Source organism: Podarcis erhardii (genome assembly GCF_964252035.2).
Source record: "Podarcis erhardii genome assembly, chromosome: 1".
In the NCBI taxonomy this organism is placed as follows: domain Eukaryota; kingdom Metazoa; phylum Chordata; class Lepidosauria; order Squamata; family Lacertidae; genus Podarcis; species Podarcis erhardii.
In genome coordinates this window covers 109688981-109711562 of record NC_138497.1, presented here as the reverse complement: position 1 = coordinate 109711562, position 22582 = coordinate 109688981, and the positions used below count along the sequence as shown (strand labels likewise).

The window sequence follows — 22582 nt, the reverse complement described above, 5'->3', positions numbered from 1 at the left end:
CAAATACACCCACAGCGGATGTCGATGGCTGTGCCAGCTTCTTAATGCGTTGGCACTGCCATTATGTAGTAATGACACAGTTAGCTGCTATTACTGAGCTATCACATTGTGCTGTTGCAGGAAGGAAGTTGAAAATTTAGCATAAATAGAATATGTTGTTTTCAACAAACATGGCCCGTGGAATACTTCTCTCTCTCCCACTCCCCCTTATTGCAAGCCTAAGATTATTGAGTTCTAAATTCAGCAACGCATAAAATATATAAAGGTTTATTCAAACTTTTAACATGGTACTTAGTGGAAACTAGTAGGCTGATTTCTCCCACTATAACCTTAAATGTTTTCGGTTGTTAAACATCATGTATTATGCATGCTTTCTGGAAATAAAAAGAGGTGGTGGTGATGATGGAGGAGAATATATGCAAACTTTGCATCATTATTGACTTTCTTCATTAATATTACACATCCCACCTAAGTAGATTTGAAGGGCAGAGGGAGCTCCTGCGGCCACTATTTATAGTGTTGCATAATGTTCAGCATTATAGGGTTAATAATGGATAAGGCTCTGTAACTGACGACAGTAGAATGTTTTAGAGCCAAATTAGAAAGTGGTGCAGATTTGAATCCTATAAGGTTGCCATATTTCAAAAAATGAAAAGTTATTAAGCTTTCTTTGGGGGGGGAGGGGCAAAATTGTGGAGCTTTAGTTTTAGGAAATTTGCCCCCAAATCAACACTTCCAACATGGGTTGCCATATGCCTGAGTTTCCCAGGACATTTTTCGTGATTTTCGGAAATTCCGCCTGGAGACTATTTTTGATGTCTGGGGAATTCTGGATGTATGGCAACCCTAAATCCTATGTAAATCATTGGATAGACTGACAGAAAAACAGAGGAGGGATGCTGGGCTCACCTCTACTTATTTCCCAGGGGGCAGACTCAAGCGAGGCCCATTGGCCGGTTGGGCCTACCCCCTGGGGAATGCCTGGACCCAAGTCCACCTGCCATAGACCAATCTGCAGACAGGCCTGCAATCCTCCCCAACCAGCTGCCGGATCTATGACCAGGCCTGTGGCCAGGCTACATTGCCATATGACCATTTAAGGTAGGCAGATTTACGCCCTGGTCAGCTTGAACCGCACAAGAACTGCCCAGCTGGATCTGATCTAACACTGAGTTCCTAACACTGGTCAGACAGTGGTGTGAGCATTCATATAACATCCCCCCATTGAATCCAATGAAGCTTAAGAGTGCTTCAGCACCTTTGATGGGGAGGGCTGTTGTTCAGTGATAGGGCACAATCTTTGCTTGCAAAAAAAGAGTTCAGCCCTTGGCACTTGCAAGTTGGAGTGGGAAAGACACACATCTGAAACCCACAGCTTGTTGTGGAATTTGAGAAACCTATTGCTGTTCTTAAATTGCATTATTATTATTATTATTATTATTATTATTATTATTATTATTATTATTTTGCTCCTGCAGACAACAACCCTGATTGGCCTTCTGAAGACAGCTAGACTTCTCCGTTTGGTGAGGGTCGCGCGGAAACTGGATAGATACTCTGAATATGGTGCTGCTGTTCTGATGTTACTTATGTGCATATTTGCCCTCATTGCTCACTGGCTGGCTTGCATCTGGTACGCCATTGGGAACGTCGAAAGGGATTACCTGGCTCGTAAAATCGGCTGGTTGGATTCCCTGGGACAGCAACTGGGAAAGCATTATAACCGGAGTGATAGCAGCTCTGGACCATCTATCAAGGACAAATACGTCACAGCACTTTATTTCACTTTCAGCAGCCTGACCAGCGTCGGATTTGGAAATGTGTCTCCAAACACCAACTCGGAGAAAATCTTTTCCATCTGCGTCATGTTGATTGGCTGTAAGTAGGGACCCTTCTGCGTTTTTCACTCTCCCCTACCTGCACTCCCCTTACTGGTGAATAGTGAACACTACAGCATTTCCATATCTTAAATGTGTGTGAGAGAAAAGAATTTGTGTAAAGGAGAAAAGGAAAGCCCACTGTATGCAAAGGTCAAGGTAAGGCCTCCTCAGCTCATAGATAAGATTCCCATAGGGAAAGCCTTCTAGTTTGCTTTTCATCTAGTCCCCCCCCCAAAAAAACCCCCAAAAAACCCACAACAACACCTGAGCTTATCTGTGTTTAACCCTGCAGCTTGTCTTCAATGTCAGGGCACAGGAGCAAAATGTGTCAAGTCATAATAGATACAGAAATGCCCCTGAATGCAGAATGCATGTCCTTAAGCACTAAACAACCTGGAAATGGCTGGAAATTGGGGTGAATGAATGTGAATTCCAGTTAATATTCAGTACTGATAACTTTCATTTTGAGAAATTAAGCACTGCCAAATACCCCTTTATAGTATCTCTATGGGCTGGGTCACATTTAGAATCTATCTTGTAAAGGAGTAGGACTATTTGAAGGCTTTGCAACCCTAAACATGCTTGATGTAAGGCTCCCTGGACTCAGTTGAGTTCTCTCCTTACTAAAGGGTTAGGTAAACTGTGGCCCTCTGGATGTTGCCAGAGTACAACTCCCATCATCCCTGACCATTGGTCATGCTGGTTGGGGTTATGAACAGGGCTTTTTTTTTCATCCGGAACTCACTGGAACTCAGTTCCAGCACCTCTCAGCCTGCCACCATTGCCATTCTAAGACAACAGGGGAGGTGTTCATTGTGAGTTCTGGCACCTCTTTTTCTAGAAAAATAGCAGTAGTTATGGGAATTAGAGTCTAATAACATCCACAGGAGGCACAGATCCCTCATCTCTGCCCTAATATGTGTGTTATCCCTCTTTATTTTTCTCTGGAGTATCCCTTGTAAAACCAACTATTTGGAATATCCCGTATGTCTTCTGTCAATCCTTTCAGCAACCCAGCTAAAAAATAATTTACCCCAATCAGCTTTGCTCTTTTAGGTGCTGCTTTTAGATGCAATTTTATCTGAAAGCCTCCCCGCCCCTGCCCCCCCCAAACCACTTTAATTAAGGCCAATATCTACTCCTCTGCATTTTCTTCCCTGCTCATTGAGGAGTGCTCTGTACATGTTTGTGCCTGTGGTATATAGGAGTGAGGCCTATTCTATTGACAACTTACACTAACCATTTCTTATAAGATGTATGATGGAGCTCTTTTCATGCATTCATCATGTTCATGGGGCTCCCTAATAGTGGTGCCTGTCGATGCTCAAATGAACATTATTAGCTTGGTGGCAGAGAATGCCACCAGTAAAACTTACATGTTCTCATTGTGCACAAAAGAATAGCCGAAACAAACTTCGGTCTTCAAAAAAAGTCATGTCATTTCCTTATCAGTGAAGGCTGTTGGAGGTGGCGCTGAGGGCAGGGGGAGCAGTTTCCGTACACCCATGTTCAGCCCACATCTTCAGCGCCTGCATGGGCTGGGTGTCAGGAGCACCTCCTCTGACCTTCCAATCACAGGAACATAGGAACAGCAACACAGCATTCCTGAGGAATAGGTCCTGGTTCAGTGGACTCACATTTGCTCACGTGAGCACCTCAAATGCAGCAGAGTAACGGAAGCAAAGCCGTGGAGGTTTTGTAGCATGCCTAATTTATTTCTACTGATTAAACAAATAAAAGAACATAACAAACATGTACGAGAGAAACAGCTCTCTCATACTGCCATCTTCTCTCTAGACAGATCAAAGAAAAAACCTCACAGTACTAGGGACGGAAGTCTGGAAGAGTAGCTTCCACCCCCTCCTTTCTCTCAGACAGAAAGTAAAACAAACATGAGCTGGTGATCCTTGCAATGGGAGGGATGAAAATGTTGACAGGCAGAAGATCGTTAAGTGTCTAAAAACCATGCCATCCTATGGAAACACATTATGGAGCAGGCTAGATAGGTTTTTGTAGGGAGCAAGTTCCATAACATTGAGGCTGGGCAACCCCCAGGAAGTCCTTATTCTTCGTAACCTTTGAAGGTCACAGGACTCTAAGTTGAGACTCCTCTGACGATCTTAAAACATTTCAGGATGTATACGAGAAGGTTGTCCTTACCTGCTCTGGAGGATAGGACTCAAACCAATGGCTTCAAGCAACCAGTGGTGTCAAGGAGATTTTGACTAAACATACAGAAAAACTTTCTGACAGTAAGAGCTGTTTGACAGTGGAACAGTCTCCCTCAGGAGGTTGTGGGCTCTCCTTGCTTGGAGGGCAGAGTTTGGATGGCCATCTATCATGGATGCTTTAGCTGAGATTCCTGCATTGCAGGGGGTTGGACTAGATGTCCCCAAAGGTCCCTTCCCACTCTATGATTCTACCTTAAGACACCCAGCTCCCTCTGCACAAAAACATTCTTTTCCTTGAAAAGCCTTAGCAAAAATCTCAGTCCAGCAGAACAACTAGGACTCATGGGGATTGTAAGAACATATCAAAATTGTTTAACCAACTGCTGATGGTGTCCATGTCACTAGGGCATGTGGGGTGGAACATTTAATTTAAATATATATACAATATATCCCAAACATGCAGTGCTTCTCTGTTATATATCCGTGCAGAAAGTAACCACCTTATGGCCCTTTCAAAGGGTTGAGCTTGAGACTGCAAACATTGTTTTAGAAGTTTCATTTTTAAAAATGCTGTTTTTGACAGGGAAGTGTTTTTGCTTGCGTTTCATTCATTTCAAGAATACTTGAAGAATGTGTTGGAAGTTTGGAAGCCTGCAGTCCAAGTGTTAAAGAGGACACACCATTACGGTGCTATGTCTGGTGTACTCTATTTCCTCTCTGTATTCCCTCTGCTCTAGTCATCATACTTTTGCTACAGGGAATATTCTAGAAAGATATGAGCCGGGTAAAGTAGGTCAGGCTTGGTTCTCTTGACACTGCTGAGGGAAGGCAGCCTGTGGCACATAGCTGATATCACTTTATTTCTCTTCAGCTCCAACCGTGGCACATATTCAAGCAAATGTGAAAATATGTGAATTGCTTATGGAGAGCCTTAACTACTTTTCTTTCCATTCTTTCTTGACTTAGAGAAGCTTCTAGTGGCTTCTGTGGCAGCTTAATCCATGAAGGGCTTTAGATGGGGTCCACTCTCAAAGTAGAGTGTGTGATTTGACAGGACAATTAATTGTCAATTAAAATCCTCATAAGAATAAAAAATGGTAAATGAAATCTATCACTGCAATCACCTCAGGGCCTAGGCTGGATCTAGACACATCGAAGGGAAGCATTTCAGTTAAACGCATTGTAAATTTAAACAGAGAAAACAGGAAGAGAAAAACAGGGCTCCAACAGCACCGTCTGGTGGCACAATGATATATCACATATACAACGCATAAAAATCACTTTTTCTTTACCTATCCAGCTGAGTCCTAAGTCTTTTAGAGCTCCTGAAGTTTTTGTAAAACTTAGGCTGGAACTGCTCCAGATTGCGGTGAACTGGAACACATAAAACATGGGCTAGATTCCTTTAAGATCACAGGGATCTCTTCTAAGTGGGCATTTGCTTCATGCCCAATGGAATCATGTTTTCTTCCCACATGAAACCCCCTTGAGGCTTCCTCTTGAAGGCTGTCGAGGTGAGAGAAATGTGAGGTAAATAACAAGAGGCTGCACAAACAGGTGGGCAGAAATAATGAAAAACACATTGATGCACCTATATATCGAAGTCCTATTGTGCTATAAGCAGCAATGTTTATTTAAAAAAAAACACAACTTGATTAGTTCCATTTTATATGATTATACTACCAGGGATGGAATTCGAACCCGAGAAGAAGGAGTGAGGCACCCAACTCCTTACATCAAACTGTGCCTCCTCAGAGACCATAATTCCATATTAAGCATGCAGTCTGATGAAAACCAAACAAACGTATAATCACACACAAAAAAACCTGAAGTGTTCTGGAGTCTGCTGCAGATAAGTGTGTGTGATATTAGATTTAGATACATAGCTGAGTCATACCCAGACCCACTGAAATAAGTAGATTTAACTTAGTCAAGTCTGTTGATTGTAATGGGCCTAATCAGCATGACTAAAGTGTGATATCACCAACAACATTTCAATTCAATCAGATTTTTAAAATAAACTCTGTTAGTTTTGTAAATATTTATATTGTGTATCTTAAATGATAACAAGTTAAATGCTAAATACTTAGGGTTGCCATATTTCAAACAGTGAAGATCCGGACAGAAAAGTTGTTGAGCTTTCTTCTGGCAAAGTTGTTGAGATTGCCCAAAGTTGTTGGGAAATCGGCAAAAACAGCACTGCCTACATGGGCTGCCATACATCCGGATTTTCCCAGACATTTTGCTGATTTCCACCTGGACACTGCTGCCAACTGCAGTATTCCAAATATGTCTGGGAAATTCCAGACATATGGCAACTCTTAAATACTGAGACCCCCATAATAATGTCTAGGTAGGGTGGGCCTACCCTTTAAAATAACTGATAGGCCAGAACTGCCCTTCCCTTCCCTTCAATTCCAGCTCTCCACTCAATATATAATTAAGAATAAAACAGATTTCTGTATGCTAATTCCATTTACCCATCATGTTTTAAAGGAAATCCTCTTTATTGGTGTAAAGGCTTTGTGCACATGGAATTCCTCTCATTAATTTTGCTTCCTTACTGCAAACTGGATGGTCACATGAATTATCTCTGGTTATTTCAAGGAACACCTTCTTCTTTGTGAACATCCAACTACTGTTTAGGCCTTGCAACTGAATCTAATGCATGTTGAGACTAAATTACAGGCTTCAAAGAAGCAGGCCCTTTACTATTGCAGCACCACAACTCCCTTCCTCAGGAAACTGGGATGGCTCTCTTTGTGAAGTCAAGTCAAAAAGCTTCATCTTTCCCTTCTGCCCTCAGCAGTGATGATTGTTTATATTAGTAGCAGTTCTCGCAGTAAACAAAAGTGCCATGTGTATGCATGTGGGAATGGAGAAAGGAGTTTGTTTTTTACAGAGAGGAGAGAATAAATAATTTTTCCATTGATTTTCTCGGCTTTCATTCTTGGAGATAATGCTAGGTCTGTCAAATCCACTGTACGAATAAATGACAGATTTGATCGACTGAGCAGACGTCTCTCAAGAACTGATGTGGATAAATGAAAATGATTAGAAGTGGAAACGGATGAGACGAAGCTGCACTTTAGAGAGGTCTAATTAACGAACGTCGGTGCTGAGAAATGAATTGTGTCACAGAGGAAGGGCATGTAAGACAACATGACCCAGGAAGTGGAGCTGGAGGGGAACTGGAGTTTCAAGCTGAGCTGTTTCTGAAGGCAGCGCCTCTTGCACCCAGCTCTGTACTCATTGCTACCCATTAACAGTACAATTCTACATGTGTCTATTTGGGAGTAAAGTCCTGGTGAGTTCAATGGAACTTATTCCCAGGTAAACGTGTAAGATGGGCCCTAAGGTTGTTCAGTCCCTTAAATTCAACATAGCTCAGTCAGTAGAGAATGAGACTCTTAATCTCAGGATTATGGGTTGGACAAAAGATTCCATTTTTGCAGGGGGCTGGACTAGATGACCCTGAGGGTCCCTTCCAGCTCTGCAATTCATTGATTCTAAGTTAGGGTTGCCATTTTTCAAACAGTGAGAATCTGGACAGAAAATTTGTTGAGCATTGGGGGGGTGGAGTTGTGAGCTTTTAACATTTTGCCCAAAGTTATTGAGCTTTTTTGGCAATTTTTTTTTGGGGGGGGGAATTGAAGTTTTTGAGCTATTTTAAAGGAAAACTGCCCCAAACGACACTGCCGACATGGGTTGACATGTGTTCGGATTTCCCCGTACATTTTTTCGATTTCCGCCCGGACACTGCTTCCAACTGCAGTGTTCTGGATATGTGCAGGAAATTCCAGACAGATGGCAGCCCTCTCAGGTTGAGGATGTTGGTGGTTCTGTTGTCATTTTAGGAGCCACTGGTCTTTTTTTCCCTTTCTTTTGTAAGAGCTTCTTTTAAAAAATTAAAAAGCATTCGTTTTAGGAATCGGTAATCAAGGTAGAACATTAAAATTCTCATTGAAGTTCTATGGCTTCAGTACATTAAAGGGAGCTTCTTCACAGTAGCCAATCCTCCCCACCCCCACCTTGAAAATAAAAGAACTCTCTGTTCCCTTTGTGTCTAGAAATAAAAGAAATATTAGAATCAAAATGACAATTATAAAATAGTAATACGGCATCTGTTGCTTGTTGGCTTTTTTTTTAATTAAAAGAAAGTACATTGCATTAGCATAAACAATTTTAACCAGAAATTAAATCTGCTAAATTGTATTTGGGGCGGATGGTATAAAGGACGCCATAAAATCCCTGTTAGGTCTAAATCAGCCTGACATATAAACCAATCAAACTGAAATAACTGGATTCTAGCCAGCAAGTAGCACTGAAGCGAGTCGAATGCTAAGGTTTGCAGCTTCAGAAAGTTAAGGTCACTTCATACACCTGACGTAATGTGGCAAAATTTTGTGCTGCTGGGTTTAAAATTGCCACCATTTTTACACAAGTTAAAAACTTCTCCTGGCTCAGGGAGAAATACTGAGGGAAGAGTCACCTGTTTAATTTCTGCCAGTCAAGCTGCTGTTAAGGGCAAAGGAAACAAAGTTAGTAAGTAAAAGGTGGTACCCTCCTATAAGCAACATGGCAGTGTTATATCATGGCAGCAATCTGGAAAGACATAACTCACATTATCAGAAGACACTTGTGTTTAAGGCAGCCAAATTAAAACCAACAATGCTTGGCAGTTTGTGAATTACATTTTCCAAAATAATAATAAAAATAAATCTGCATTGTCCAATTCAGGATTAAATTGTTATTTAATTATTTTTTTAAAGCTTCTTCAAACCGTGTGCCACATTCAGTAGACCAATCATATATCCAAAGTGATTGTAAATATGCCTATAATATAGAATCGTAGAGTTGTAGAGCTGGAGGAGACCAACCCCTTTCAGTGTAGAAATCTCAGCTACTTCATTCTTCTTCTTTCCTTCTTTGGCGATCACTCATAGCCAAGTAAGATTGTCTTCTATAAACATGGTTTTAACAATGAGTCTGTAAGTGACTGTGGAGGCCAATTCTGGATCACATGTCCTTCATACATGACAGACAACCATCCAAACTCTGCTTAAAAACCTCCAAGGAAGGAGAGTCCGCCACCTCTCATGGGAATCTGTTCCACTTCGAACAAAATTACAAAATACATTTGGAGATAACAGCTCTGAATTCCTTTTCTATGTTTCAGAGACGTTGATACAGCCATTCTGTTCTATTGACTTGTTTCCCCTAAAACTCTCCATTACATTCCCTGCTCTTTAACTCTCCATAACCACTTCAACAAGTAGCACAACTGATTCTAAGTTAAGCAGTTAAAGTGTGTCTCCAGATGAGAGTTTATTGTAAAATCAGAGCATTTGATGCACACAAATGTTTTATAGCATCAACCATATGACATGGTTGCCATCAAAATACCAGCTAGTATTTTTTTTTAAAAAAAGAATATTACATTTAATCTGGATTTCCTTTTTCCGCAGAAAATCCAACAAGTAAAAACAACCCATTGTACATCTGCAGTCATGGCTACATTTGAAGTTCATTAGCATATATTATTTTATTTTATTTATTACAGTGGTACCTCGGGTTAAGTACTTAATTTGTTCCGGAGGTCCGTTCTTAACCTGAAACTGTTCTTAACCTGAAGCACCACCTTAGCTAATGGGGCCTCCTGCTGCTGCCGTGCCGCCAGAGCACAATTTCTGTTCTCATCCTAAAGCAAAGTTCTTAACCTGAAGCACTATTTCTGGGTTAGCGGAGTCTGTAACCTGATGCGTATGTAACCTGAGGTACCACTGTATTCATTTATTAGATCAAAAGATCTCACAGTGGTTCACAAGATATGGGCACTTTGTCATGAATGGGGTGACATTTTGGAATATAGCCTTCAACACAGTGGAAGTAAACCTGCAGCCTTCTAGAGGTTGATGGAATCCAACTCCCATTATGCCTCACCATTGGCCATACAGGCTGAGGCTGATGGGAGTTGGGATTCCAACAATGCCTAGTAGCAGGCCCATGCAGAGGCAGAGGGGGCAGCCGGGTATACTTGCCCCAAGCCTCGGAGGGCTAAGCCAGCCAGAGAACCGCCTGCTTTTTCCTTCCAGTTTATAACTTTATTCTAACAAGACTCCTGCCCCCGGCCTAAGACAACAAAGCTCAAGATGTTATAAAATCTAATTTGGGCTTACTGTTATAACAACCAGTATGGTGATATTATCTAACTGTTTGTTTGTTTGTTTGTTTGATCCCAGCATTAATGTATGCAAGCATTTTTGGAAATGTATCCGCAATAATCCAAAGACTGTATTCAGGGACTGCACGGTATCACATGCAGATGTTGCGTGTAAAAGAGTTTATACGCTTTCATCAAATTCCCAACCCACTGAGGCAACGGCTTGAAGAATATTTTCAGCATGCATGGACATACACAAATGGCATTGACATGAACATGGTATGTAAATCTGCTTTTGATTGCTAAAAAATGTACATTGATAATGGTACAGGGAGAGGAATGTGTCTCTTGACTTTTGATGGCCTTAGGGGCCTGTACTGAATACATATTTATTTACAGTGGTGCCTCGCAAGACGAAATTAATCCGTTCCGTGAGTCTCTTCATATAGCGGTTTTTTCGTCTTGCGAAGCAAGCCCATTGACAGCTTAGCGGATTAGCGCTATTAGTGGTTTAGCGGCTTTTAGCGGCTTTTAGCTGCTTATCAGCTTAGCGGATCAGCTGATAAGCGGCTTAGCTGCTTAGAAAAAGGGGGGGGAAGGGGGAAAAAACCCACAGGAACTCGCAATACATTTTCGTCTTGCGAAGCAAGCCCATAGGGAAATTCGTTTTGCGAAGCGCCTCCAAAACGGAAAACCCTTTCGTCTAGCGGGTTTTCCGTCTTGCGAGGCGTTCGTCTTGCGGGGCACCACTGTATTTTTGTTTTTTGGCCCAAGGATACTTTCTGGTTTCACATTCATGCCATTATACATTTCTGTATAATGCAGTGTCATGTTAAAAGCCATTAATTATTCAATTCAATGTGGTATAGATTCATAGAGCAACCATTTCCACCCTTTTTGGGCAAGTGTAATGGTTTGACAGCATCTGGATTTGGCTGTGGAAGCTAGTCTGTAGCATTACTAACGTAGTTTTACAGAAAACTTGCTTTAGATCCCTCATGCTTTGGATTATATGAGCAATAATACACACACACACACACACACACACACACACACACACACACACACTGACCTGTGAAACGAAGCAGTTGCACCTAAAATACGAACTGCAACTTCATTGCTGAAAGAGAGGTAGCATAGTGTTATATAACTACATAAGAGCCAAATGTATTTTAAGTGGATGTTGAAGAGGACAGTTTCTGTGTCAAGTTGCTCTGACGGATGGGATGCTTAGAGTTCAAAGGACTCTTGGTTTGCAATTGCATGTTTATATCCCTGTTGTTGTTGTTGTTGTTTTACTGAAAAGCAGATTCAAAGACAGCAACCCAAAACCTAAGCGCTATGCAATGAAATCATTTTCTTTGCTGCTGTTCATTTGATCAAAATCACACACATACGTACACCAGTTGCTTTGCAACCCATAGAGGGAAAGGCAATATTTTTTCCAGACAAGGAGAAAAAGCAACTGGGGTGGGTGGGTGGGTGCATGTGCAATTTTGAGAGGACAAACTGGAGCAAGAAAAGGGCACAAATTGGATGGGCCTGCGTTAAAATGTGAACTAAATGAGTTTCTGCCCCATCTGTTCAAATGAAAACATTTCAGATATGCTGGTTAGGCTTCTGGGATCTTGCTTCAGCTTTTTCCAGGTTATGGTTTGAACAGACACTGAGGTGGGACATGTTGGCAATGACAGCACTACAAAACTATCATCATTTGTGCACAGCCTACATGTCTGCCCACAGTTTCATCCAGGGAAATGCAGCCTCTTTGAAGCGAGATGTTTGAAAACCTAAACCAGCTGAAGTCAATGAGAGATGTGCTTCAGGAGGATGTGAAAATCCCTTGGTGCGTCTTCCTTTTGATACATTTATTTCCACTTCTGGTTTAATGCTACAGCACCAATTCATTCCATTTGAGTCAGAGTCTCAAAGAGACCTTCCCTAATGTCATTAAGCCAGAAGTGGAAAGCACATTATCAAAAGGAAGTGGTACCAATTAGACTAAAGGTTTGCCCCGCAGTCCCTCTTTTGAATAGTGCCTCCAGCACTGATCCTGCTAAACCCCAGTTAGTTTGTCAAGACCAGTGCTGATAAGCACAGGAAGAAGGACAATCCTTTTATGGCTTTTACGTGTCTGGCATTGAATGCTGAGTCTCAGAAAGCCCTCTGTATAGAAACACCTTAATCCAATTTCCATGGGGACCAATACAATTAAGGGGAGCATTGAGGGCTGGATTCAACTAGATAGTTGCCTACACAATAAGTCCCACTAGCACTACAGGACTTTCCCTCTTCTTCTGCCCCTGCACACACTCGCCCCCTTAAATTGGCTCTGTGGGGTCAAGAGAATGCCCAGAGCAGCACCTAGTGGGAGAAGGGGGAGATCGTTTCATCAGCCAAGCAGAAATGTTTGCACTGAAAGAGTGCCCTCCTTAGTGGAACTTTGTATTCCACTCTCAATTTCTAGAGGTTGCATCCCAACAAGAGTTGCTGTATACAAGTGTTCTGGATGTTGCTGAACTACAACTCTCACCATCACTGGCCATTGACCATGCTGTGTGGGACTGATGGAAGTAGTCATTCAGCAACATCCAGAGGGCTAAATGTTCCCCATACCTGCTCTAGATTCCTGAGTCTTTTGCTGTAGCTTGCATGACCCCACCAGAAGCATCTCAGCTTGAATGAATATCAGTCGGAGCCGATGGAATACTGTTGGATAAAGACATTGAGATACAATTGGTACAACTGTATCCAGTTGCTTCGTAGGGCATTTATTGGTAGAAATGCTCCTAATAAAATGTATAATCAGCATTCATTAACAGCACAACATTAGGTGTATCTACTCAGATTTAAGTGCCAGGTAAATTGGTATAAGTTTACAGCCTAATAAATGTGAAACCTACCTGGAAATGTGCGTTATTTTAAATGATAAGTCTAATACCAACCAGATGGTTGTTCAGCTAAGCTGTGCATGATGTAAGACTTTATATGTTGGAAAGCAGTATTGAATGCTGTTTATTGCAAACAATATACACAGTTTAGTGGCTTATTTTGTAATATTTTATTTTTAATGCTCTCATTAAATTAAATACATTTAGTTTTAGAACAATAACTAAATGAGTGATCTAAACAGAATACATATGGTATAGGTATATGTATATGTATATATGTGTGTGTGTGTGTGTGTGTACACACACACACATACATGCACACCTTAGTGCAAGAATCCAAGGTTGATATGCCAACTGTCTTTTGTATGCTGTACTTATGAAAGATTTATCTCTTTCTTGTCTGCTTCATACCTAAATACATGGAATAACACCACCCACTGGTAAGAGCAGGAGGTATTTATATCCAATTTAATTCCAGTGTAAAAAAAAAAGAAAAAAGATTATTCATGTTAACTGTTGAGTTCCATACTTGTTTTTAATGCTTTCTGTTTCAATTTGTAACATTTTTCTGCATGACAATGTGATGGATACGAAATAAAATAATAATACTATTGGCAAAAACAGACATGGGGCAAAAAACGAACCCAGCACCGAAACGATTTAAACCGAAAACCTTTCTGAAGGTGCCACATTTATTATCCATGGATGTATTATTCACTTATTGACCCCACAGTTCTGAGCACTCTTCTCTGCCCAAAAAAGGTTCTGTGCATATGGTTAGCTATTTTGTAAAAATGTCACATTCAAAGGAAGGTGTCATGCCTATCATTCTGTGCTTTCTTTTGTGTTGGTGCCTTTTCGTTCACACCGCATGCATGCTACTGGCAAGCACCAATGGTTCCCCCTTCCCCACTGCTGTCCCAAGATCAGAACTATGTGCAGACGTCACAAACTCACACAAGCTTTGAGCTGCTTGACCTTGCATGATGGTTAACTAGGAGGGATCCCATTCTCATCCAACTTGCATGCAGAATTCTTGCCAACACCAGTGGGATTTGGAAGACATGTACGAACATCTAAAGGCAGGCAGCTTCAATACTGTAAGGTTTATTTGGCAAGTTTTAGTTCTGCAAACTGAACGAAGTCAGGTCCAGAGCAGTAACAGTTGCTGCTGTGAAAAACAAATGCATGCATTATTTAATTATATTCCTACTTAATACAGCGAAAGGCCTTTTTTAAAAAGATATATCTTTGCTTTTAAAACTGTTTTAATACATAGGAAAGTGTACAGGTTATTTTTCACATAAGAAAGAAAATGCTCACATATTTGTAGCTCCTTTCATGAAAACAAATCCTTATGATCCTTATATTGAAAAGAAGGAAACGTCCTTCCGAGCCCTATTTTGAATAACTAATACATAAAAAGAAAATGTGTCATTCTTGTATTGAGATATGATCAGAGTCTAATTAATTTGTTCATTTCTTTCTCTCTACTTCATTTCTTTTGACATACAATTCAGCTGTGCCACTGATAACATACCAATGTGCAACAGTTGGGTAGAGTGGATTTGGGACTTACTATAACTGGGATCCAAATGCTGACATAAAAAGAATATAATTTGGTCATTGTCAACACTGCATGCACCAGCAGAAATGTCATTGTGAAAATATTGCTTCTTATGACCAGGGCTATAAAAGCTGAGTAGCCACTGGCATGTAAAATTATGGGCCAGTCAACTGGCGTCTGGGATGCTGAAAAGGACAGGAGTTTTCAAGTCTTCTGTGTGCTATTTGTAGAAGTTGGCCATAATCTCCTGCCCTTCCTTATATGCTTTTCCTGAGTTCCTTCCTTACCCATTTCAGTTAACTCTTCCAGTGTCATCTCAAGGCCAGTTGGAGGTGAACCAGCAGCAGAGGCAAAAGTGTCACTCATGCTACCCCTCTGAAATGAGTCAATTATTACAATCAGCCTCTTGCTACATATATAGTCCCTGTTGTTGTGTAAGTGCAGTTAATATACTTAACAAATTCAGAAATTCTGAATTTATACGATCCTGGAACTTAACCACCCAGCCATGACATTTATTGCAGATGACATGCAGTGGAAAAGGAACACCCTCATTTTCTCTCTAATAACCCCCCTCATTCAGCCTCCCCACCACCACCCCATATCTACCCGCCCTCTCCCCAAGTCCTTCTCTTCCACTCCCCCACCCTTAATCTCCAGTGGGCTAAAACTAACACACACACACACACACACACACATCTTGTAAATAGTACATCTAGCCACTTTCTCGACCAAGCATCTGTGCTGGATATGGGAAGCAGGCAAGCTTGGAAGATGGTTGACTTGAGAAAGGTTTGAGGGCCACGAAACTATCTTAGTATGATTTTATCCTTTAAATTGTCCAGCGAGCCTTCAGAATGAGAGGGCTCTAAGAAGGTCAGATGGTTCTGTGCTCATTATGGGTATACAAAGTAAATTTTTATAACATGCTTACATTACGTAGAAATTGAAGAAATTTTAGAATGGGTCTGAAAAACATGTATTCCTGAAGCACACTTTTTGGAAGTGATCCCAGTGAAGCCTGAGGCGCTGTTAAAATTGTTTGACCCTCAGGCAATATAAAGTAGTCAGCTATTCCTAATTATTAAAATGCTTGACTATTCTTAATGACTAAGCATATCTTACATTAACTAGTTTTGGCAGGTAAAGATGGGGACAGGGTGCTGTTGTCCTAGATAAAATAAACTTGTTCCTAGGCATTCTATCAGAAAACTTTGCCAAAACTTATTCCGTACAATAAAATGTCCCTGATCTGTGGGCACACCCTCAAAGGGAAGTGAGTGAAGACTGGTTTCCCTTTAACAGGTTTTAGTAGCTCACTAACTGTTTATACCCATATAATGAGTATGTGGAATGAGGGGGTGAATCACAGCTGAAAGTGGTATTCATATGATTGGAGTGCTGAATAATTCTTAATTTTCAGATAAGAGAGAGTTGGGATGAAATTCAAATTATGGTATCGGTGACAGGGTAGGGTAAATCTTTCCTTGCGACAAGATATCACTCTATAATACTTGTGTTGTTATGCAATTGGCTGACTCTGTAACACTCCCCTCAGGAATTTTTCTTCAGCGTGATCACACCACTCTTGGTGGGAGAATGAGGATGAGCACTCTAGAACCACCACATTCTAGAACCACCTCCACAAATTAGAGTTCGGAGCTTCTGAAGCAGAAAGCCTCCTCTGCTTGTGGAGGCTTTCTATGAATTTTAGATCCTGGGAAATCAGGACTTTCTGTTTCAGAAGTTTGCCTTGTGGAAGGTGTTGATGGGAACAGTGACAGAGAATGCAGCTGTCTCTCCTCGTCTGTTAATGCCGAAGAACAGCTGAAGAAGGCTTTCATGCCTTGAATGATGAGACTTTTCTTAGAATCCAGTCCCTGGGCACACTTACAAGGAAATGAGTACTGTGGAAATAGGTGTCACTTTTGAGTAAGCGGGCATAGAATTGGCCTGGCCATGTGAATTTGAGTGAAGCTGCATTTTTTAAGGTAACTTGATCCAAACCATTCACACTGGTGTGTATCTCTGCAATAGATAGTATAGCACAATATTTGTTTGTTTGAGGTACTATAATATTGCAACCCAAAGCATAAATTTGCATGTCCTAATATGGGACTGTCAAAGCAATTTCTCAGATACAGCAACCATTTTACCCTGGATGTAGTTTTGTTAGATATAGTAAGAGCTGTGTTTGTTTTTTAAAATGAGGTACTGGTACTCATATATTGATAAATGTGTCCGTTGGTGCCAGCACAAAATGGATGCCATGGGCAGCAAAATATATAGGTTCTGGTATTCTGTAGTGGCAAGCACTGTCACAAGAAAGCCCTGGATTTAGTTGACTTTGTGTGGCCTATTAAATGATTTTTGCCTATTTATCTTTTGTCTATTTCTGGCTTCTTCTAAGATGTGTAGATTTCTGTGTCCTGAACAGGGGTGCCATGTAAGGAGTGGTATGGGGAAATGCTTCTCAACTGTTCCTCAGAGCACATTTTATTTAATGGTCAGGAGCTGGTATTCAACTGAGCTTAAACCCATTGAAATTAATGGACATTACTAACTTAAGTCCATTGTCTGAGTCATATAAACAATTAAATGGACCCTTGACCCAGTCATACATACATAAGCAGTGTAAAAGGTGACTGACCTCTAGCATGGCTGTAGTTATGAACAACCACTATAAATAATCTTTTTTTAACTAAATAAATAAACCTAGTTGAGATTCTTACCTCTCTTTACTCAAATGGCACATCTGGTCCCAAGTCCTTGAATTGTTCAACTTTTTGTATGAACATCTGTTTTAACAATGTTCTCTGTTCTTTCACAGTGCAAGTTCTATTGTTTACTTCCAAATCATAGAAAACATGTCAAAATAATTATTTAAGGTCATTTCTTGAATCATAGCTTGGCTTTGGTGAAGTGATATTCTCATGTCAAATATAAGTCATTCATTTGTTGCTGCTGCTTTTTGCTGTTGTTAAAGTTGGAGACATGATGCTGATATTTTTGTAACAAAATCTTAAATGGATGCACAGACCTTTATTGTGCTGAAGTGAAACAAAAACCTATTGAAATAACTAAACCTGAAGATTTACTATAATCATTTTTGGGTACTACAGTACATCATTAACATCATGTATAAGAGTAATGTTGTATTTGTGGATATGACACATTTCTTAAATAGTGGATAAATAGACCCACCTGATAGTTAATAAAATCTAATCTATTGTATATGTTTTAGGCCACAATTCTGTTCATACGTACCTGGGAGTATGCTCCATTAAACACAATTAGGGTTTACTCCTGAGTAAACACATGTAGGATTGCTCTGTTGGCCCTAAAAAACCATTTCTGTCCAGATATTCTATGCATTTTTTTAGCTTCTCCAGTTCAGCATAATATACAGGGAATGCAAGGTTTCATGTAAATGAGAAATAGCGACAATGTTGAGAGTCAGCCAGTCACTTACTATGGTGGTCACTTACTAATTGCAGTAAAAGAGGGAATGCATCATCCAAAAAGAGGACAAAATGTGATAAAATTTGCATAAAATTTGTGTATGAAAATGTATATGTTTTAATTCAGATTTAGACCTACCGGTAATTACTCCAATTTACAATGCTATCCCTTGTTCTGGTTCTTTATCTTTCAACCAGACTTGGACCAGACAGTTCTTCTGGAGGATTTTACCTTAGAGGGTTTTACCTCTAAAGTAGGACACATGGTCAACCTATTGGTTGAGGTGGAATTGAAGTCTGTTTCTCTCAGATCCAGCTACAAAATTCTGCCTCACTGACTGAACTGTGAATAGCATTTATCTAATAAAGGGAATGAGATTATTGACATTGATTAGCGGATATGGAATAAATTGCATAGCAAAAAGGACAGCCACACCATATGTTTAAAGCACATTGACAATCATGGGTTCCCTCAAAGAATTCTGGGAACTGTTGTTTGTTAAGGGTGCTGGGAATTGCAGCTTTGTGATGAACCTCCTAACAACTCTCAGAACCCTTAACAAACCCAGGACCACTGAACATAGAATCATAGAATTGTAGAGTTGGAAGGGACCACGAGGGTCATTAATCTAACCCAGCCTTTCTCAACCTGTGGGTCCCCAGATGTTGTTGAACTACAATTCCCATCACCCCTAGCTAGCAAGGCCATAACTCAGGGATGATGGGAGTTGTAGTCCAACAACATCTGGGGACCCACAGGTTGAGAACTGCTGATCTAACCCCTTTCAGTGCATGAATCTTTTGCTCAACGTGGGACTCAAACCCACAACCCTGGGATTAAGAGTTTCATGCTCTACCGACTGAGCTATCCCAAACTTAAAGCGGTATAACTTTAAATGTATAGCATATGTATGACCTTAACCACTTTCAATACCAGCTTATGAATATATATATATATATATATATATATATATATATATACACACACATATATAATTTTGCAACCATTACTTATGTTATTATGAATCATTATTGTTGCTATAAGTATTATTTATATCCCACCCCATTCCTCCAAAGGAGCCCAGCCCAGGGTGGCAAACACACTAATGATAAAACGTCTAAAAAACAATTCCAATGCACCCATACGTAAAATGGGGTCAAACTTTGCATTGGCTGACCTACTGGCAGAGAATTGTAAAGCAGAGAAGTGGGGTGCACATTATTCTCTGGACCTGTCCAAGTACCCATCAGTTCTTACTCGGCACTGCTGCCACCTCTGTGAGAAAAGGGCAAGAAGGATTTTCAGTGTTCCACAGATCTGACCACACATGTTGTAGGAGCAGTCAGGCAAGGGACCATCTCTGACCAAGATGGGTCTTTTCGCCATTAACCATTAAATACAGATCAGATTTGTAATTCAAACTGAAAGCATCAGTTACACACATCAGCATGCACAATACCTAGCCGCAGTCATGTGGATTCCGTTATCCCATCGAAAGAAATAGTACAATATGCAGCTGCCGCATACTAGACTATATCAGCGCAAGAATCTGCTCACCCACACCAATTTTCCCAGCTCATTTTCTGATTACATTTTGACCTCATTCTATCGCTTGCTCTATACCAGTTAGCTATCTAGGCAGCATAGCCAGAAGAGCTGAATGACCCCCCTCCCCCCAAAAAAGCAACCCTAAGTGCTTCCTAACTGAGCAAAAAGATGTCAGAAACTCGAGGCCAATTTGTGGTTTGGTTCTGAACTCTCGCCTTGTCTTCGTCAGGTCCTAAAGGGGTTTCCAGAATGTTTACAAGCAGATATCTGTCTCCACCTCAACCAAAGTTTACTTCAGAACTGCAAAGCTTTCCAGGGAGCCAGTAAAGGCTGTCTCCGGGCTTTGGCTATGAAGTTTAAGACGACGCACGCACCTCCCGGAGACACCCTTGTCCACTCTGGTGATATCCTGACTGCGCTTTACTTCCTGTCGCGAGGCTCCATCGAAATCCTCAAGAATGATATGGTGGTGGCAATCCTGGGTAAGCATTTGGAAATTTGGCGAAACCCGAGAAAGCTGCATCACAAATCCCTTTTAGACAAGAACTGGTCTTGCAGATGGATCAGAATTAATGAAAGAGAAACGTCCAGTTCATAAGAACAGATTTAAGATCCCTAAAAGGAGGCTTACATTAAGCTACCTGATTGACTATTGCGTCTGGCTGCAGCAAAGGGAGAGATAAGAAAGGACTATAGGGTCCCCTCTATTAGCTTGGCTCAGAGATTGACTCCATTTGACTCCTCCTCTCCCAGAACTGTTTCTGTGCAAGCTGGTAATGATAAGAAGTTTGCAACTTTAAGAACTGATGGCTGAGGTTGCTTGCTTTCCTCCCTCCCTATCCCTATCTCCTTTTGTGCTATGTCTTTTAGATTTGAAGCCTATGGGCAGGGACTGTCTTGCTGTTATCGTTGTTATTGAACTTATATACCATACTTTTCCGTCTATAAGGCGTCCCCATGTATAAGATGCCCCCTATTTTGGGGGGCTCAAATTTAAGAAAATGGGAGGAGATGGCACAGCGTAGTTGATCTTTTTCTGTGGAGGCTTACCCAGCGTTGTTGAGCTTTGGGGGCGGGGGGGAGAATTGACCAGAGTTGTTGAGCAATTTTTTTTGAGGGGGGGGGAATGACTGATCAAATAACACTCACCCAACTGACAAATGCTAACAATCACAAGCCAAATTGCCGAAGTGGGAGCCACTCCAAAACAGCCCTTGCCACATCCACAAATAACCCACCCAATTGACAAAGCAGTAGCCAATCCAATGCAGCCCTTGCAGCAGACACCATTCACCCACCCAATAGCTAGATCCTGCTCGTGGATGCAACCAATCGCCTGTCACCCCCCTCTGCACTACCCATGTATAAGATGACACCTGCCCCCCTTTTTTTTACTTTATTTTGGAGTAAAAAACCCTCGTCTAATACAGTGAAAAGTACGGCAAGCTGCTTTGGGGGTCTTTTCATCTGAAGTGTAGGATAAAAAATGCTATAAACAAACAAGTAACCAAGCAAATAAGTCTTGGAACATGTGGAATAATATAAAAGGCAATATGCCTCTGAGCAAATGCAGGACATATTTCCCTCACCATATTTGTAGCTTGTCACCACAAAATGAGGACCTTCTGAAGCGGATATATACAAGAAGCATAATCACATGATGCAATTTGTTTGAGCCCATATGACATCAGATTGTAGATGTGAGATCACAGATTTTTGGAGAACATGTCCTGTTTCTTATTTTTGTAATATGGCAGGAGGCCATGTGTAAATGTGTTTGTTCCCCCATTCCCCAATTATTGTTGCAGGCAAAAATGATATTTTTGGAGAGATGGTCCATCTTTATGCAAAACCAGGAAAGTCCAATGCAGATGTGAGGGCTTTAACCTACTGTGACTTGCACAAGATCCAACGAGAAGACCTGTTGGAAGTTTTGGATATGTACCCTGAATTTTCTGATCTCTTCCTCACCAATCTAGAGCTCACTTTCAATTTGAGAAATGAAAACCCCAAAGTACGTGAAGTATGTCTAAACTTCCTTTCACTAATGAATATCTTAAGGCTTATAGAATTTGACAGAAACAAAGCTGACAAATGACCTGGAATGGCACCATTTATCAAAAGTTACTCTCACTCACCCAAAATGGTTGCAGCAGATTTCTCATTTTGGGCTGAATTTATTCATTTTAGCACTGTGTGAGGGGGACATGGAAAATATAGTGCTTTTTCAAACACACACACACACACACACACACACACACACAAACATGAAATTAAACAAAAACAAAAACAAATGGTGATGAAACAATAGTATCCCAGCAGGGGTAAAAAGGTAAAGGTAAAGGTACCCCTGCCCGTACGGGCCAGTGTTGACAGACTCTAGGGTTGTGTGCTCATCTCACTCTAGAGGCCGGGAGCCAGCGCTGTCCGCAGACACTTCCGGGTCACGTGGCCAGCGTGACGAAGCTGCTCCAGCGAACCGGCACCAGAGCAGCACACGGAAACGCCGTTTACCTTCCCGCTATAAAGCGGTACCTATTTATCTACTTGCACTTAAGGGTGCTTTCAAACTGCTAGGTGGGCAGGAGCTGGGACCGAACGACGGGAGCTCACCCCGCCACAGGGATTCGAACCGCCGACCATGTGATCGGCAAGTCCTAGGCGCTGAGGTTTTACCCACAGCGCCACCCGCGTCCCTAAAGGCTTCCTCCTGGCCCGTACGCCAATTATACTACTAATAAATAAAAAGATAGGTCAGCCTTGATTCAGCTGTATCCCCTTTAGAGTAAAGTTTAATCCCACTAAAATCAATGGCAAAATGTCTTTTGGTCTTTATAGCTCTGGATTGCTGACATGCTAGACATATTTTTTTTCATCCGTTTTTCTTCGTTTATTATTAC

General features: G+C 41.1%; 1 protein-coding gene across 12 annotated transcripts in view; it reads left to right on the top strand.

Annotated features, from left to right (window-relative positions):
• KCNH7 (potassium voltage-gated channel subfamily H member 7) overlaps positions 1–22582 on the top strand; it is a 272670-nt gene that overhangs the window by 227430 nt on the left and 22658 nt on the right. For 11 of the 12 annotated variants that reach the window (XM_081870827.1, XM_081870825.1, XM_081870826.1 and 8 more), the window contains 4 exons: positions 1479–1878; positions 10294–10493; positions 19912–20164; positions 21491–21696. In XM_081870827.1, the coding sequence (XP_081726953.1) occupies positions 1479–1878; positions 10294–10493; positions 19912–20164; positions 21491–21696 (1059 nt within the window). The remainder of the gene's footprint in view (positions 1–1478; positions 1879–10293; positions 10494–19911; positions 20165–21490; positions 21697–22582) is intronic. The other variant, XM_081870829.1, reaches the window with a different exon arrangement.